At 41.1% G+C, this 18,191-nt stretch overlaps 1 protein-coding gene and 1 non-coding gene across 2 annotated transcripts; one reads left to right on the top strand and one right to left on the bottom strand.

The window, feature by feature from the left end:
- Positions 1–1,622: 1,622 nt before the first annotated feature.
- On the bottom strand, positions 1,623–17,133 carry LOC109478148 (parathyroid hormone/parathyroid hormone-related peptide receptor-like). The gene is made up of 16 exons (XM_019779637.1): positions 16,590–17,133; positions 11,172–11,271; positions 10,825–10,935; positions 10,243–10,343; positions 9,791–9,903; positions 9,260–9,395; positions 8,789–8,942; positions 7,826–7,886; positions 6,904–6,970; positions 4,734–4,810; positions 4,512–4,565; positions 4,326–4,376; positions 3,737–3,875; positions 3,173–3,214; positions 2,334–2,449; positions 1,623–1,952 (listed from the first exon to the last, which is right to left on the bottom strand). Exons 1-16 carry the CDS (start codon positions 16,653–16,655, stop codon positions 1,691–1,693), a joined length of 1,650 nt encoding a protein of 549 aa, XP_019635196.1. The 5' UTR covers positions 16,656–17,133; the 3' UTR covers positions 1,623–1,690.
- Trnat-agu lies at positions 8,357–8,430 on the top strand. Its single transcript has one exon. It is a non-coding gene; the product is annotated as a tRNA-Thr (tRNA).
- Positions 17,134–18,191: the final 1,058 nt, after the last annotated feature.

Raw genomic sequence — 18,191 nt, 5'->3', positions numbered from 1 at the left:
CCCCCCCCCTCCTCTCTCTCTCTCTCTCTCCCTCTATCTTCGTCTCTCTTCTCCCCCTCCTCTCTCTCTTTCCCTCTATCTCTATCTACAGTTCTCTCTCTCTCTCTCTCTCTCTCAGTGTATTGTAATGATAACAAACAGCGTTCAACTGAAGGAAAGTTTATTGTCTGATAACGGACATCACAAACACACTACTAATTGTAATGATAGTCTAACATTTTGCGGTAAAACATTATAGCAACCCTGTTATCCATCTCAACAAAACCCTGTACAGTTTTCAGTTAGTAGAATATTTCTCAATCAGTGACTCTTGTGACAGGTAGAAACACGTACCTCCAAATTTTCGATGTCCACTGTAAATCTTGCTCACGGAGTGACCTAGTCTCGCGAGAACACGAGACTAGGTCGAGACTTGTGTTCTCTGACTAGGTCACTCCGTGAGCAAGATGTACAGTGGACATCGGAAATTTGGAGGTACGTGTTTCTACCTGTCAAAAGAGTCACTGATTGAGGAATATTCTACTAACTGATAATTCTACGTGACTGATGAACCTCTTCAACGATATTTGTACAGCCTTCAAAATCAAACATATATATACATCTTCTCTATGCTACGTAGTAATATATATATATGTATATGTAAATATAAATATAACGGTTCAAAGACCATTGTTTGATATACATTCGAATGTTTACAGCTCAAAGTATATTATTCTTTTAACAGACAATTCACAACACAGAATAACGCTACAGCACAAAGGAGTACAGTTGTCATGTATGGATTGCAGGTATTTTTCTTTGATTTCAAGCTCACACACAAAATCTAATACATACAAACATAAGAATTATACAACACAATAATCAAGCAGATATCAAATCATACGTAAAATTGTCGTTAAAAAGTGACATTTACGCATAATTTAAGGTATGTAGGAATATTGGATGCCATACGCTATGTGCTCTTTAGCATTCTCAATTGCTGTTCAATGCATAGTGTGGTAAGGTTGATTATACGGAATGTCCATGTATATATACGTCCTTACTTTGTTACAACCATGGACAGATAGCCCTTAACAGATGAGATAGTGGGGTGCATCAGACAGTTGTCGCAAAGCTACTCTCTTCATAGGAAGTGACTTATATCATATAATGGAAACCTGGCCATATACATTTTCTTTCTCGATGTCGCATGCTCTTTATCATAATCACTGTAATACTGGTCCACTTCATTTTGATGAAAGCCACATCTTTTCCTTTTCCTTCATATTTGCCTGATTTTTCAGAAACTTGATTTTTCATATATTTACAACTCAATTTCGAGACATTAACAGCAACTTTACACAGGAACTCTCAATACATTTACAACGAAGAGTAGCCAAGGACAATCTCCAAGCAGATTCTGTGGGGCAATGGGAGTCTATATTGGCCGTATGTATCCATTGGCCGACCTACGAATCTGCCACAGAAAACCAAGGTGGGGCTATCCTTTCGTGGGGTAGCCAATGAATGAATGAATGAATGCATAAATGCATGAATGAATGATCGCATGAATGAATGAACGATCGAATAAATGCATGACTGAATGACTGAATGAATGAATAATCAAGTTATTGGTTACAGGTTACCGGAAGCAAATATAGACTCCCTTTGACCCACAGAATCCGTTTGGAGATTAAAGCAGTCATGTAGGTCAGAGGGATGATTCCATCTCTAACACACCCTCATCGATCAGGTTCTGTCTCTCACCACACTCTTCTGAGATCCTCTCCACGATCACGTTGAAAGAGGCCCGCTTCTGTGGCGATGGACGGTCTGTCACAGTGGAAGGACCATCCCTACTCTTGCCGTTGTTAACCTGGAGCAGCCCGTTTCTTGTCGGGGAACCGTTTGGTGCCAGGTTGTTGTTCGTCATGCCAGCGGGACCTCCGTTGCTTACCGCTTGTGTCGTCACGCTGATGACAAAAAAAGAAGTGGTGTGTACAGTAAAGTGCGCCCCCTCCTATTACCCAAATTGTAAATGAGAGACATCTAATTACGATATGCATATATCTGAGTAAGAAAATTGTTAGACATATTTGTAAGAAAACTGTTTGACACGGTGCAAATTCCTTGTTTGAAATCTTTTTACGGTGACAGTTTCTTTTCCCGTACGGTCAAGCTTTGGAATTCCCTGACAAGTGTCTCCCACCAACCTACAATCTACAGGCTTTCAAATCAAACGTTCACCGCCATCTCTTGACATAGCCATGTCTCTCTCATCTTTCTAGTTCAATGCCGAGAAGTGGTCGTATAGGCCTTGCGTTGAACCACTCCGTTAAAAAAATGTTTCTAACCTGTAGTCAACGGATGTTCGTGACGTGAAGCTGAGAGGGGAGCGACTGTTCCCTCTGGCGTCCAGGTTTCTCTTCAGCTTCCAGTGTTCCCATCTCCGCTTAAACTCAGCCTTCACCTAACAACAAAACAGCACGAAATCAGTGATTTCAGACTACCTAGGAAATAAGTAAAGAGACTCTTTTTACGCAACCAAGTCTTTAATTCAGCCGATGTTTCGGAATGGGAATTGTAACTGTAGCAGCGACACCTGTGCTGCAATGCAATGTGAACCAGTCAGAATTGCCCTGAGGAAGGTGACAGACGGTCACCAAAACGTCGACTGAATAAAAGGTTGGTTGTGTAAAAAGAGTCTCTTTACTCAGTGTCTTACCAACCTGATGAAACTATTCACGGATACCTAGAAAATATTTAGAATTTGAAATCGTGACCTTCAAATTCAAAGGCATTCGGAAAGTGTTTTGGGTTTTCATGAATGAATTGGAACTGTAAAGGGTACTAGTATTGTTTGATGTACTTTCATCAAGTAGTACACCACCTCCTGAAGTCCTCCACATACCACCAACATATACGCCCACTCGGCACGTTCTGGGTCACCTTATTCAGGCGTTATCTCTCAATCAATCAACTGTCAAAATCACCTCCCACCCACCATGCATTCAAAGTTAATAGTGCAAACAGAGACACAAACCCACAACTCAGTCATTCAAACAATGCTTCCGTAAGTAAAAGCTAAGCTATTGCCAGACGTAACGACTTAAGTAGGTGCTTCGCTACTGATAAAAGACTCAATGCCAACCATGACGCACACATCATCGACTTAACTCAAGAAGATACTTACCTCTCCATTTAAGAAGCAGTACAGAATGGACACAAAGAATCCCTGTCAAAAGAAAATTGAACAAAACTGTCAGCTTGAAGAATGCATCTCATATTACTGCTATATATAGGTGTTTCATCCACTATATTTCAAACGATTCTGAATGCTTAATGACATAAAATCGATATCATTTACCGCCTCTCGTATCTCACTTAGTGCACTTAAGGCGTGGCGATACTTAAGTAATAAGATTATCCTTTGATTGATAGTTTATCAAAGTACTTATTAAGGAAAACAATTTACGGACTTCAGATCCAACACAAAAAGTTCTAGATCTCTCACCTAGAGCTTTAGACCAGTCACTCTAGTCTTCCTCAGTAGACTGACCCAGTGAGACTTGCCATGTGGCGTCTTTGAAGTGTGACGTCAAAGTGTGACGGTCAGTCTACTGAGGAAGACCAGAGTGACTGGTCAAAAGCTCTAGGTGAGAGAACGTTTTGTGTTGGATCCTAAGTTTCAACTCTAAACATGTAACTACCAACACAGGTGAACTTTCATGACAGTATAATTAATTAATGGACTTACCTGGAATGAGTTGAAAAACAAGTCAAAGTAGAGCCGAACTTCGTAGGCCACACCCCCAACGTTGTCCGGCATGCCCGCAAACACGATGTAGTGGACACCAAACAGCGGGATCAGAACCAGGGTCGACTTCGCCAGTTTCCTGCGAAGAAACCGAAAAAAATAATTTGTGATGTGTTATGAGAAAGACCCATTCATATTGTGTTGTGTTGTGTTGTGTTGTGTGATGCATCTAGTATCAATGTGTGTACTTGCACAACTTTTAGCAAATTCTATTTATAAAAGTGTGAAGAGTGCGTATGTCAGCGGTGCACAAAACAAGACGGAAAGCAAGAGTCACTCTCGCGACAATCTTTGAATAGAGCCGGGGGACGCCATAGATGTTTTTCAACTTCTCCTTCTCGCCACTCTTCCTCTATGTTAGGAACTTCAGTTTAACGTATGCCACAGAATGAACCGGTACAATAAACTTTCAAGCTATGAAAAAGTAATATAAGGTACGTTTTTATTTATTTTTAACAATAATACTTATTTTTTTTGCAGATATGTTGTTGGATTAAACTCTCGTGCCTGCATAGGGACAACGACTCACATGGGCATCTGCAGTTGAATGCTGCTCCTTCTCCTGCTGCCTCTTCTGCCACTGTAATACAGACATGGGATATAAGCTATGTTGGAATCGACATGATACACCGAATTTTGTTGGCTTTAGTTTGCCTCAAGACTATCAAATCAGGTGTGCATACGCAGCCTTTGAAAAGAATTGGGAGGTAAGTACCTTGGTTCTTGTGGTTGACCACCGAAGCAACACGCGCAGCATTGTTGGTTGTTCCTAGAAATGATTAAAAAAACTTGGATGCTGATTGGCTCATTGATTGATTGACAGTAATATGCACTTAAAAACACGGACGTTTAATACTTTGGTGAAAATAAGAATGATTTTAAAGCAAAATCAAAAACATTTATAGCTTTCGAGGTAGGTCAAACACTGTAAACTTACTGGTCAGCCACTGAGGCGGGTGACCGCATCTTCTTTGCCAGTACTCTCAGGATGTTCAGGAACAGGAAAAAGTTTAGCTGAAAATGCAAAACAGAAGTCCACATTTGTGACATTTGTGTCCACATTTATAGTTATGAACTCTCTATGATACTATACTTACACAAGACCATTATTACTATAGCAATTTAAGGGATAGCTATGCTAAGACAAATTGTAAAAGGGAATGGATCCCGATTTTTAAAGAAAATGACCATGAAATTCAAGGCTTCAACATGGGTTAGGCTGCAGTAGAGTATGTGCACAATATGGCTTGGAAACATAGTAATACTGTGGTCATAAACAACATACTATATTAGATGACAAATAGTTTACAGTACATTATCAATCATGTTGGTTAACACTTATGCAGGAGGCAAAACATTTTATTACTAAATCATCCTTAGGCCTAGGAAAAAAAATGTTGTGTTTCCGGTTACCCGACCGACCCTATGAAAAACCCCCCGACCCTAGCCTTTTTTGGGCCGACCAAAAATTTCGAGCGGCTAGCGGTCGGTTTTCAAAATTTTCAAAATTGGGGGTTTTATCCCCGATAAATGTGCTCGTCATTCCAATTTTCTTCGGTCGGGCGGCGTGGATCGAGCGCTAATTGCACGGATCGGGCCGCTATTCAATTCCATTGTCGGCACAATCCTGTCAATTGTCGATGAATTGTCGATCTCGCCATGACGCCACAAAGAAAACGTTGTCATTGGTAGAAAATCTGACACCCCACCGGCGTTTCACAACAAAATTTTCATGTGAACAACTCCGAATGTCTTTGTTTACATCGTGAAAGCTCACCGATACTCCCGCCGGCCGCCCGCACCCGACCGCATGGTCGCGGCATGACGCTAGTTTTCGGCAGCTCGGCGGAAAAATAATCCATCCCCAGAAGAAATGTTACGCATGAAAATAACAACTACAACTTGCTTTCCTCGTTATATGAGTTTTTGAGGCCGTAAAATGTTTAAAACCGTTGAAATTTGCTCGAAAAAACGGCTCGAAAATCTACGGCGAGACTGACAAAATGGCCGGCGGTGTTTCACAATAACAGTGGTCAAAGGTCAAGATAGCATCCAAATGTACAAGATACATGTACTAAGTACATATTACAAGGTGCTAAAACGAAACTTTAAACGCATGAAAAAAATTTTTTTTCGGCTACAACTGAAATAAAAATTCACTTATATTTTTATAAGGTTAATTTTCAAACATTACTGAGAAATTTTCCGAATTTATTGGTTTCTTGTGTTAGTGCGGTTGGATGCTGTGATTGTGAAGTCCCTAATACATTGGGAGAATCAGATGAGATATTAGAGATTATCACACTTAGCACCGCGACCCGAATGTCTCTCAAAAATTGTTTTTGAGTGGAGTTTATAGACATGATCACATTTTTATTTGTTCAGCTGTGTCAATATGTGATTTGTTTGGGAAATAGGATTTGGTTTAGTTTTTAATATATTAATGTCAGTAACATCTTTGGAATAACTTTTTGCTCCAAGTTCCAGGTAGTAAATACATGTACATTTTGTATCATGTATTTTTCACTTGTTGAACTTGTGGAAGCACCGTTGGCCCCCGGTTAGGGGTCATCCGGGGAACCTATGCCCAATTTTTCAAAATTAAGGGTGCTAATAGAATTTTTTTGGAACATGAAGTGGATAATTAAGTACAGATCTTGAACCTTTCTCCTGCCTTATACATCTGCAATTGTACAGAAAATGTAGAACTGAAGTTGCAGGAAATGACCTCCATTTGTGTTTGGAAAAGACAAAATGCAATAGCAGCCCCCCCTCCAGACCTCCCCCCTCCGCAACGCGCTGCGCGCTCCTCCACCCTGCTCTGAATTTCTGGGGAGATCCCTGAATAAAGTGTTCACTTCAGACTGTTTGCATCTCGCTTGTCTGACTCTTTCTAGAGGTTACAGTATACAAACTCTTTTGTTGAAGAATTTTACGATCTGTTTTGTACTGCCCAATTTTCTGTGTAGTACAAACAGATCATATGTTCATTGTCCCGGCTTTGACTAAAAAAAAAAAAAGAAAAAAAAAAGGGAATCCCTACCTACCGACCCTAATTTTTTCTGGACTGTAATAGGAAACACAACATTTATTTTGTTAGGCCTTACCAAAATGGCCGCCACTATTGGGGCCTTGTAGATCCAAGTGTATCCCTTTTCGTCTGAGTCCCAGCACCTATAGGAATAACAGAAAGTTTATTGCAAATACATACCCGAGGGCTAATTGCAGTTACAAACAAAATAAGAAGGAAAATACAGTGGTATGTGAGACTATATCTGCGTCTAACGTTATACTATATTCTACAACATACATGGTACTAGTTTTTACCGGGTTTGACTTCTTCTTTTTAGGCAATTGAAGACGAATTTACCTACTTCTTCTAATATGTGGGTTCTTTGATTTTAGTAGTAAAATTGTTTTGTTTTTTTGTCGTGGTAGGAAATGGTGGGGAAGTGAGGGAGTATTTTGGACACAGCTGTATCAGTTATATAGTTGATCCCGGAAGGGCTTCCCACTTGAGTATAATTGTAAGTGTATAAAAACTCTTGCAGGTTTGGTGCATATTCCAGGCACCAGTATTTTCCAGTCACTTGAAAAACATGTTTGACCTCAAATTCAGCTTTATTTCCTGAATCTGCTGAATTTTTGGGCTTCAAAAAAATTGTTTTCACTTATTTGCATATCAATCAAAAGTTCTTGCTAATAGTCCTGCCTTTCTGCACAAGTTCTCTAGTGTCACTGACGAAAGGTAGTGGATGCTACCTGAAACGTCTGACCATTTCGAGTTGCTTGAATAACTGTTTTTGGCATATCTTATCACCTGGATGTCTAACCTTCACCAACATAAATATGGTATTGCACATAAATTTTTCAAATTGCACCTAAAATTTTTGCCCATGTGCAATTTTGCACGTACCTGAAAAGAAGTATTTCGAGATCAGAAAACTGTGTTGGTCAATGGCATCAGGTCTTCTTTACGCATACGATATGCTTATTTGCTTATCTGAGGAAAGTCAATGTAGCACTTACCCTGTATCCTCCAATGTAGCACGTACAGCCACCCAGGGGACCACAAACGTTAGGGGGAACACTACAGAAATGTACAAAATGCAACATATCAGGGAAAGCTATCTGGTTACATGTACCTCATTAGCATATGTTCATGAGGTACAGCAAAGCAAAGATGGTGCACGCTTTTAATTCAAGATGGCGGACACAGTTTAAAACTACATGTTTACTTGCAATTGGCAGGACATTTTAAGTCAGATAAAACAGTAGAACATTACACTTTAAACAATAAAACAGATAAAACAGTAGAAAAGTACACTTTAAACAATAAAACAGATAAAACAGTAGAAAAGTACACTTTAAACAATAAAACAGATAAAACAGTAGAAAAGTACACTTTAAACAATAAAATCAGCTTGAGGAATCTTAAACATAATCTCTAAATGAATGTAGACAACTTGGTTGTGTTGACAAATTTTAGAAGACAACAGATCCATATATATATATATATCAAAGCCCACGAAGCAGGCCTTGCCATGTTCAGAACCACCAGCCGCCATAGCTCAGTTGGTTAGAGCGCTGGTCTAGTAAACCAGAGGTCATGAGTTCAAATCTCATTGGTGGCTACTTTTTATTTTGGTGAAATCATTCAAATTTTTTATTCAAAACCACATTATCAACTAGTTAGTATTTTGAACTTTGTCATAGACCACAGTGCATGGCGACTGAACAGCATATGCACACTCGGAAACGCAAGCTTGTGGTCGTGTGGCGTAGCGGCAGAGTCCTGACATGCCACCGATCTTGAGCCCTTGGGAAAGGCACTTTACACGACTTTCCTCACTTCGCTCAGGTGAAAATGAGTATTGTATTGTCCCATGTGTTGATGACGGCATTAACATAAGTTGATAAAACTTGAGTGTGCCGTCACCACGTCTTGTGATTACATGTTGAAATTTAAAAAAAAAAGTAAGCTTCTCTCACCCCAGCCAATCGCGATGAATCCGTAGAAAAACTTCCTCTCAGAAAACACGGAGACGAAGATGAGGTTGTGGAGGTACAGTCCCTCCACCAGGATCCAGAAGTAGTTGGTGGCCATGAAGTACATGAAGATCGTTTGTACAACTTTACAACCGGGCTGTGTGAATGATTACGAGAAAAAAAAATCATGCAATAACAGTCAAGATACTGTACAATTGTGTGTTGGAATAAAGTTCAACGTCGAAACCAAGAGGTCCCGGGTTCGAGTCCTGACATGCCACGATTTTGTGCCCTTGGGAATGGCACTTAAAACACAACTTTCCCGTGCACGTGTATTGTCTTGTCCTGTATTCGTCTTCTGCGTTGGTGACCGCATTAAATAAGTTTATATAACTTGAGTGTGCTGTCACCATGTCGAGTCATGAAATATTGGAATTAAAAAAAAACGCTTTACTATAGCTAAAAGTGTGTTACCGTTCCCCTTTGTGATTCTGCTGATCCTGAAGCCCCGATATCGAGAACAGCGTCCTTCACCAGGATGAAGAGAGCCCGCAGCATGTAGGACATGAACAGGTGCATGTGGACGTAGTTCCGCGTACAGTGGAGCCGCCTAACAACAAAGATAAATTTTTAAATATACGTGTTTAAAGGTAAAACTTTTGGTCCAACACAACAGTTCTCTCACCTAGAGCTTTCGACCAGTCATTCTGGCCTTCCTCAGTACACTAACCCAGGGAGGATGGTCACGTGGTGTCTTTGAAGTGTGACGTCAACACTGGGTCAAAGGTATCTGTTAGACAATGTCGCCCCCCGTCGCGGTTAACTTTAAACATTTTAACTTTAAACATGTAACTACCAACACAGATGAACTTTCATGATAACATTTAATTCTATTGCATTTCCACCCATTTATTCACTTCGTAAGGAACCCCTCATCTTAACAGCAAAGTGTTTTTAGCTGAACATGGTATAGCCTAGCTATCAAGTACATACATGTAGACTTACTTGAAAGAAGCTAGAATGATGAATGCTATGAAGAGCGATCCTAGAGAGACAGAGTACCCAACAGTGTAAAGAGTTGTCACTCTCTGTAGGACCTCTGGTGGAATTCTTCGGGACTGTAAAATGATAGCATTAGTTTAATATCTGCAAAATCACATTTCAAAGCAATGATATACAAATGTAAGTGTATCTATATGTATGTACTGAGTTCGTTCTAATTGAGTTGTGGAGCTTCTGTAGCCTGGGTGCCATCCTTAAGAGTTACTCGTAGTTAGCGTATTGTCTGTAACAACCATGGACTACCCAGGCCTAAAGCCAGGCCAGAGCCTCGGAGGACGCGATTTTTTTTTTTGGGGGGGGGGGGAGAACAAGCGAAAGTCAATGCGAGCGCGGATGTCATGCATAAATTTAATATGGTGTGGCCTAAATAGATGTAAAAAAATCTTTGTGCTCACCTGTCTTTCTTCCAGGCATGCTGAGTAATTTGCATACGTTTTGTTGGTGGCAGGGTTGACTACCCACTTTCCATTGACGTCACAAAATCTGAACACGTGTCCTGGAAGGAAAGTTACGTACATATCAGTACTGTACCAATACAGTAGCAGTACTCTAGCAATATTGTTGTAATTACTGTAGCAATACTGTAGCAATATAGGGGCAGTACTGTAGCAGTACAGTACCAATAATGAATGAAATACTTTTATTGTACATTTTTGCTCATTGAGAACTAAGTACAGGTCACGGCATATAGCGAATTGGTGGATTAAAATATATCTATAGCAAAACTACAAATGTACAGGTTCTGCTTCTTCTCGCTTCTTGAGACAGTTGTAAATGTAAGAATTACTGTAACAGTGAAAATCTTGCTTGGAAAACAGACGAACGTAGAAATATTATTGTTTTTATGTCTAAATGTTTGTCTTGTTTGTGTGATCATACTTGTGTGTGGGCCACAACACCAGCCCCCGCTGCCTGTGGCCCACGAGTATTGTATTGTTTGCAATTCCAATGAATCAAATGAAATCAAATCAAAATACCTTTGTTGTTGAAGTCTGGTAAATACGCGGGGCACAGCAGATCGACTTTTTTGCCTGGTTCCCCGTATGGCCAGCATGTAACTAGGTCCCACTCGGGAGGGCAGTACGTTTCTGAAAAAAAAATCAATTTTTGGTAATTAATTTAAATAACCATTGTCCGGCGTCCCTCAAGATACACACACACACACACACACACACGCACACACACACACACTCACATACACACACACACACATACATACACACACACACATACACACAGCACACACACACATACACATACACACACATACACACTCAGGCACACACACACACAATAGATCATTCATATCCATTATTATACGTACTATTTCCATCCGGAGGGCTGCTCTGAGCAATCAATGCCCGACACTTGAATCCTTCTTTTCTGAGAATTTCTATGACTTCTGTCTGGTCCGCGACAGCCATCTGAAATTGGCAAGTAAAATGGATTGTCAGCATCAGTCACTATCAAGTGCCATGCTGGTAACATACTTTTTGTGTCAATAAAGATCCCACAAGTCAGAAGTCCGTTAAAAATCTCCCTATGAGTTTTCATGCTCTGTTGTTTTTGCCACATTTCCTTTTCTTCTTCCGTTCCAAACACTGACCTCTCACCATGGTAACTGGTGTTGGGTTACATAAGGTTGCAATTTTATAGTAGTAGGGATTTATACTCCTGTCTGACCATATATATGAATGTATTTGAGTAAGAATTAACATTAACAGAGAGGACCATATGCGAAGGTAAACATGTATTTGCTTTGCAAATGTTACCTTTCTTGTTCTGTATGTTTTTTTTGTTGTTGTTTGTTTGATTGATTGTTGTTTTGTTTTGTTTTGTTATTGCAATGGACAACAGACAGTGTCGTGAAGGAAATCAGCTATGATGTTCTGGTATTGAAACAAACACGGACAGAAAAAGGCTGTTGCTGTTCTATCACTGAACTGGAACAAAGTATGTCCCTCGCAAAGATCCCTCTGTTGTGGCTACATACCTGGAGTGGATAACGTTACAGCCACGGGAAGCTTAAGTAAAAGTACATGTTTTAAAGGGGGTAGGGTGGTCTTGTGGTTAGGGTTGTTGACTTAGAATCTAACGGTTATGGGTTCAAATCCCTAGCAGGCCCCGGTGTTGTGCCCTTTGTAAAGGTACTTTATGGTGAGTTCTTTCCTTGTGTTGGAACAAGCCTAAACTTTCTGACTATGGATGCTACCAACACAGATGAGCTTTCATTCGAGTACTTTACACCTATTTCCTCACTTCACTCAGGTGAAAATGAGTCCCTAACTTCGGTTAGGGGCGTCATCTCGGATTGGACGTAAAGCCGGAGATCCCATGTTTGAAGAGAGCTACACCTTAAGCACGTTAAAGATCCCACCACAACACTCATCAAAAATGGTACGTAGGAACCCATCCCAGTGTGAGTTGTTCAAACCTTACAGTCCAGTCTTACACAGGCTGTACTTACTGCACAAAACCGGTGTTTTGCAGCTAAAGTAGCCTCCATAGCATGCCAAAAACTGGGGGTTTGGGGGGTCTTCAGGGTCTTTAGGATCTTTTATGTGCTATTTTTTTCTGATTGCATATAGACAACATAGCCGGCCTGGTTGAATTACCCCCGTTTTAGAACTGGGCTAATCAGAAAACAGCCGAAGACCACCAAACCCCCAGTTCTATAAGCCTGCTACAGCTAAAGCTGGTTTATGCAAAACAAGTAAACAGGCGTATTTAGGAATTGACGTGAAAAGTCCCTTGGCCGTTTAAGACAACTGTAGGATAATAATACGTGCATGCGGTTACACAGAGAGTAAAGTTATCAACGGGCATGACTGACATCTGTCAACGGTTCCCTACAAATCCCAGTTCCTCACCCAACCGTAAATACCACTGCCCCCTTCCAGCATGCTGCAAAAACAAGATCACGAACTATTTTTAACCCGAACAAAGCAGCCCACTCAGTAGTTCATTGTCAAGAGGGGCTTTGCGCATTATATTGAGTCCGGCTGTACATAAGGAGCTAGCCCGCTCGTCAACAGGATTTGTGGCGTTGTTTTTCTACCTTGGGGACCGGAGCGCAGGTGGTCTAAAAGTAGAAAAGTGGGTAACCCGATCTATGGTGAATAGGGAAGTTCAATAGCGCGTGGTAGCGGCGCATTCTTCAGCGGGCGCTTGCGATCAAAATACCCATACAGCAACAACACATGCTCTGACATGAAAAAACAGTTTGGAGAGGAGTGAAAAATGAGGAACTGTGAAGCACGTAATGGGGAAATATTTGCGGAGACGCAGAACTGTTCCGTTTTTGTTTGCACGTTGAAGTGATGTGTTTCAAATGGTTCGTTTTAAACTTCTGAAAAGATGTTGTTTTGTTGCTATTCACGTCTTTGTGTTTTCTATTTTTAGCATGCCCATGCATGTTTTTCAGTGTTTCCTTTGCCACATGCTTGTCGTTGCAGTAGTTACAATGTTCAAAACATACTGGAATTCCTGTTTTTTTTTCACTGTACTTTTATGTTCACTGTTTTCACTGTCACTTCTGTACCGTGAACTTATCATTACAGTTTTAACTGTTAAAAGAAATAATTCCTGGACTTTCTTTTACCTGCAACTGCCACCATCGTGAACATATAGTTCCGTGAACAAAACAAGATTAGCGAAGCCTCGTGCTCTAGGTAACCCCTAATTGTTTTGTACTTTAAATCTTAACTTTGTTAGAGTTATTTTTCAAGCCGGCAATAGAAAGTAACTCTCCTGAATATTATTCACTTAGCTAATAGACCGATCCTGATAGTCCATAACAGTCAACTGTTTAACCAATGATTGAATGGCAATTAGTAGCTCGACCAATGAGAGACTAGGTCTTCAAGAATAGTTTTGACACAATTAGTGTACACACGTCAATCATATCATAGTCTTATGTGACTAAGGCATGGGACTGTCCGGCTGCGTAAATATACATTTAGAACAATATGAAATAGTAATGATCAAAAACCGCATAGTGTACATGTGCTATTTTAAGAGATCTTCACAATACAGGACCGTATATGTAACATAATTGAAATATTACTGTTTTCATGAAAGCTCATCTGTGTTAGTAATAATGACAGTAAAATGTTGAACTTTTTTCCCAACACAAACATTACACTCTCGCGAGATTACAAGTGATTGGTCATTCATTATCCTGATGAAGGCGACAGTGGTCGTTAAAAATTTGATCTCTGTGTAATTTTTGTGTTGGAATAAAGTTCAACATTTTACTAAGATCGCTGTTTTACACTCACATAACACAATATATAGTAGAGTGAATTAATTCCTCAAGCTAACCAACTACTAGTGTCACACACATTAGTACTTGTCTCTCAGTAAGACATCTGGAGTCGCGTAGCTCCCGAAACTTTTATTCAGTCTGTCACGACCAGTTTCGCCATGTGGGCTTCCTCGAGTGTACAGAGGCTAAATCACACAAGTTCACCAAATTCTCAATCACAGACTGACTGACTGAATAAAAGTTCTAAACAGGAACCATGCGGCTCCAGATGTCTTACTGTAGTCTCCACCAGACTTCTTCTGCAGGCTGAATAAATCGTAGAAATCGGCCTAAAAAAGGTATTGATTGGCAAGAGAAGCAAATGGAGCTTCTCTGGCTGGCTACCTTCTCTTGCCGATTAATACCCTTTTAGGCCGATTTCTACTATTTATTCAGCCCGCAGAAGAAGTCTGGTGGAGACTAGTCTTACTGAGGACGACTGTGGTGTGATAGATGTCGGTTAGCTTGAAGAATAGATCCATGTGCACTCTACTATAAGCTGCTAGGACCTATGTTGGGATACACCAGTGTGCTACTGCTTGGGATCGGGACCTTTTTGTCTGGTGTTCCAGAGACAAGGCCGTCCTGTGTCACAAAGTCATCAATCAATGTGACAACCGTCTAACCGATCCCTGTTTGCAAAAGAGATATAGGTCGGGAAAGGTTTAGGACCCTCGTTGTGCGCGCACGAAAGTATGTGATCTCCAAGCAGATCCTAGGGTGGCATAAGACAGTATCAAACTGGCCAGGCAGTATCCCTGGGTGGCGTATTGGACCCTCTCTGGCCAATGGATACTGCCTGGCCAATTTGATACTGTCTTATGCCACCCTAGGATCTGATTGAAGATTAAACTATGTTCAATTTTAGATAATTGACAAATGTTTCCGAAAACAAAACACTTGGAATATCCGAGAAATACCTTCTGTTATGTTGTTAAAGTTACAGTTGTTTCCTATACCATAATTGTATTCTTATGCCTTGCTGTCAAACTGGATAAACCAGTATGCGTGCTATGCCCTACACGTCTTTGGTTTCAGCATCTCGTATCTAACATGATACGGTAGCGTCTATCGCTGAATCTGTTGTGATATGGTTATAGCTATAGGAAGACGGCCTGTCACGCAAGTAAAACTATTCAGGTTAACCGATGTCGTCTGGACTAAACTGAATTGTTCTCTAATCCCCCGGATTACTTGGACGTCGTTCGAATGGGTTTTAATGGGGTCTATCCTTTAAAGGCATTCAGTGCAGTTTTTAGGGCTTGGAAACCCGATTTTTCAAAGCCAATATCATATCCATTTATCCACATACTTAGTTGAAACCACACTATCCCAATGTATATATATATATATATATATATTGACCCTCAAGGCAAAAATTCCCAAAAGTCTGACGGAAAATGGTCAATGGAAGGGCCCTTGGCTGATTTTTAGGGTACCACCCAGAAAATAAAGGACTCATCTCGGGGCTTGTTTCTGCAGTTTTAAAAGCCCAAAGTATAAAATAGTGACTCAAATGTGCTTATGTGAAGCAGTATTAGTCAATAGCACAAAGATTGAATGCCGTTAACACACCTAGAGACATGTAACACGGACCACAGGTGGTAACTAGGTTTATGTACGGTCTGAATTGAAAAATACTTTATCGTCTACTAGTTACATACTGGGTGACCTTTGGCGCGATGTTGACATAACATGGTCCTCTTGTGGTTCAATCTGACCCCCCAAAAATGTGGAATTTGTCGTCTTAAACTCGTAAAAAATGTATCCATCCTACTTTGTGTGGGAAGTACAAGAAAACTGGAGCTATTTTACAACTTAGCTGGTTTGAAGTAGTAGATAGATGAATAAATATTGTGATTAAAAGCAGCAAATGGTGCTGCTTCAACAGTCAATAGTAGTTCTCGCTTTTACCTTTATACATATTTGCCCAATGTCAACGTGCTTTACTCTACTCTCATTTACGATTCATAGCCTGCGACCTCTTACTACCTGATTTGTAAGTTTGTTCTGATTAACCATGCACATTTGATCAAAACGTTCTCCTTTTCTACGTGTCTACTAAAAGCAGCAAATTGTGCTGCTTCAATAGTCAATAGTAGTTCTCGCTTTTACCTTTATACATTTGATAAATGTCAATGTGCTTTACTCTACTACTCATTTACGATTCATAGTCTACGACCTCTTACTACCTGATTTGTTCTGATTAGCCACATTTGATCAAAACGTTCTCCTTTTCTACGTGTCTACTAAAAGCAAGCATCATGGCGGACTGTGGAGTAGGAGTGAAAAGCGATCGTCTTACCGATGTTTGTTTAGCGGGCAGGTTAAACATTTCGACTCTTTCTCCCCCTTTCTAAGCACACCTAATGAGTAAACACGACGTTCTTGGGACGAACAGATGCACACCTTCTTCTAAAAGTGATAAAAACTCACCTGTGTGACCGATAGAAGCGCTCCTATAAGAAGGAACCTGGCGACAGCGTGTTGTTCCATCCTCATCTTCAGCTTAACATACCAGGTCACCGCCAAGCCTTAACAGTTGTGGAATAGCGTAAAACCGGCATCCGCAGTCAACAGAGGTTCCATGCGCTACTGGCCGCTTTGAAACCACCGACGGTCTGCTTTCCTCTCAAGGCGCGAGTACGTAGCCTCTATTAAGGGTCCCGTCAGAAAACTGTTGTTGCTTTTGCTGCACTTCCTCTGGCCGTACTAGAAGTGTGAGTAGTCGTTCCGCTGCTACGAAGAAGAAATACCCCGTATGTGGTCCGGTCGGGTGTCGCGCACAAAGAGAGGTCCATTCTGCAGTACAACGTAACAGTAACAGTAGAACTCCGCCGGGCCCAGCCCGTATACCCGGATCAGCGACGTACAATACAGCCCCCGCTCACAACAACAACACTATCACATGATCCTTACTCATGCGCTACTATAGGAGGAGCTAGGCTGTACCTAACACCATCCACGGCCTACAATGTATAGCAGATAGCGCACAGGCCGGTTCAATCGAATGTTCTTCGGTCTTCAGGACCTCCAAACCCAGTAGACGACTTTCCCGTCCGTCGACACACTCAGATAGTCTCCTTCGCAGACTTCTCGAGGAGCTAGGTTGTACCTAACACCATCCACCGCCCACAACGTATAGCAGATCGCGATCAGACCGGTTCAATCAGATGTTCTTCAGTCTTCAGGACCTCCAAACCCGGTAGACAACTTTACCGTCCGTCGACACACTCATATAGTCTCCTTCACAGACTTCTCGAGGAGCTAGGCTGTACCCGAACACCATCCACCGCCTACAACGTATAGCGGATCGCGCTCAGACCGGTTCAATCGAATGTTCTTTGGTCTTCAGGACCTCCAAACCCAGTAGACGACTTTCCCGTTCGTCGACACACTCATATAGCCTCCTTCGCAGACTTCTGGGGTGGCAGTGTTAACTTTTTGTCGAGGAGCTAGGTTGTACCTATAACACCATCCACCGGCCCACAACGTTAACGTATAGCGGATCGGGCTAGCTCAGGCTGGCTTCAATCGGCACGTACTAGGATGTTCTGCGGTCTTCAGAACCTCCACACTTCCCGTCCGTTGACACACTCACATAGCCTCCCTTCGCAGTCTTCTGTGGCTGTGGCGTTGAATTTTTTTTACGGGGAGCGACGCAAGTTATGTCGTCCTGACATGCCACCGATCTTGTGCCCTTGGGAAAGGCACTTTACACGACTTTCCTCACTCAGCTCAGGTGTAAATGATTATTGTCCTGTCATGTATTTGTCCCCTGTGTTGGTGTTAATATAAGTTGAAAAAACTTGAGTGTGTCGTTACCACGTCTGGTGATTATATGTTGGAATAAAAAAAAAGTTATGTCGCGTGAGGAACGGTTTTGCCGTCGAGGGACTCTATAACAGTCAAATGCAGAATTAGTTTTTATGTGTTGTACATATTGTAATTGTCGTGAATCTGTATGTTCTGTTTGTATCTATGTTGTATTTTTTATGTACTACTATGTAAGGTCAGCACAATTCAGCGGTCCATAAT

This window comes from Branchiostoma belcheri, unplaced genomic scaffold (genome assembly GCF_001625305.1).
Source record: "Branchiostoma belcheri isolate BF01 breed outbred unplaced genomic scaffold, Haploidv18h27 scaffold42, whole genome shotgun sequence".
Lineage (NCBI taxonomy): Eukaryota > Metazoa > Chordata > Leptocardii > Amphioxiformes > Branchiostomatidae > Branchiostoma > Branchiostoma belcheri.
This window is presented reverse-complemented; position numbering and strand designations above follow the sequence as displayed.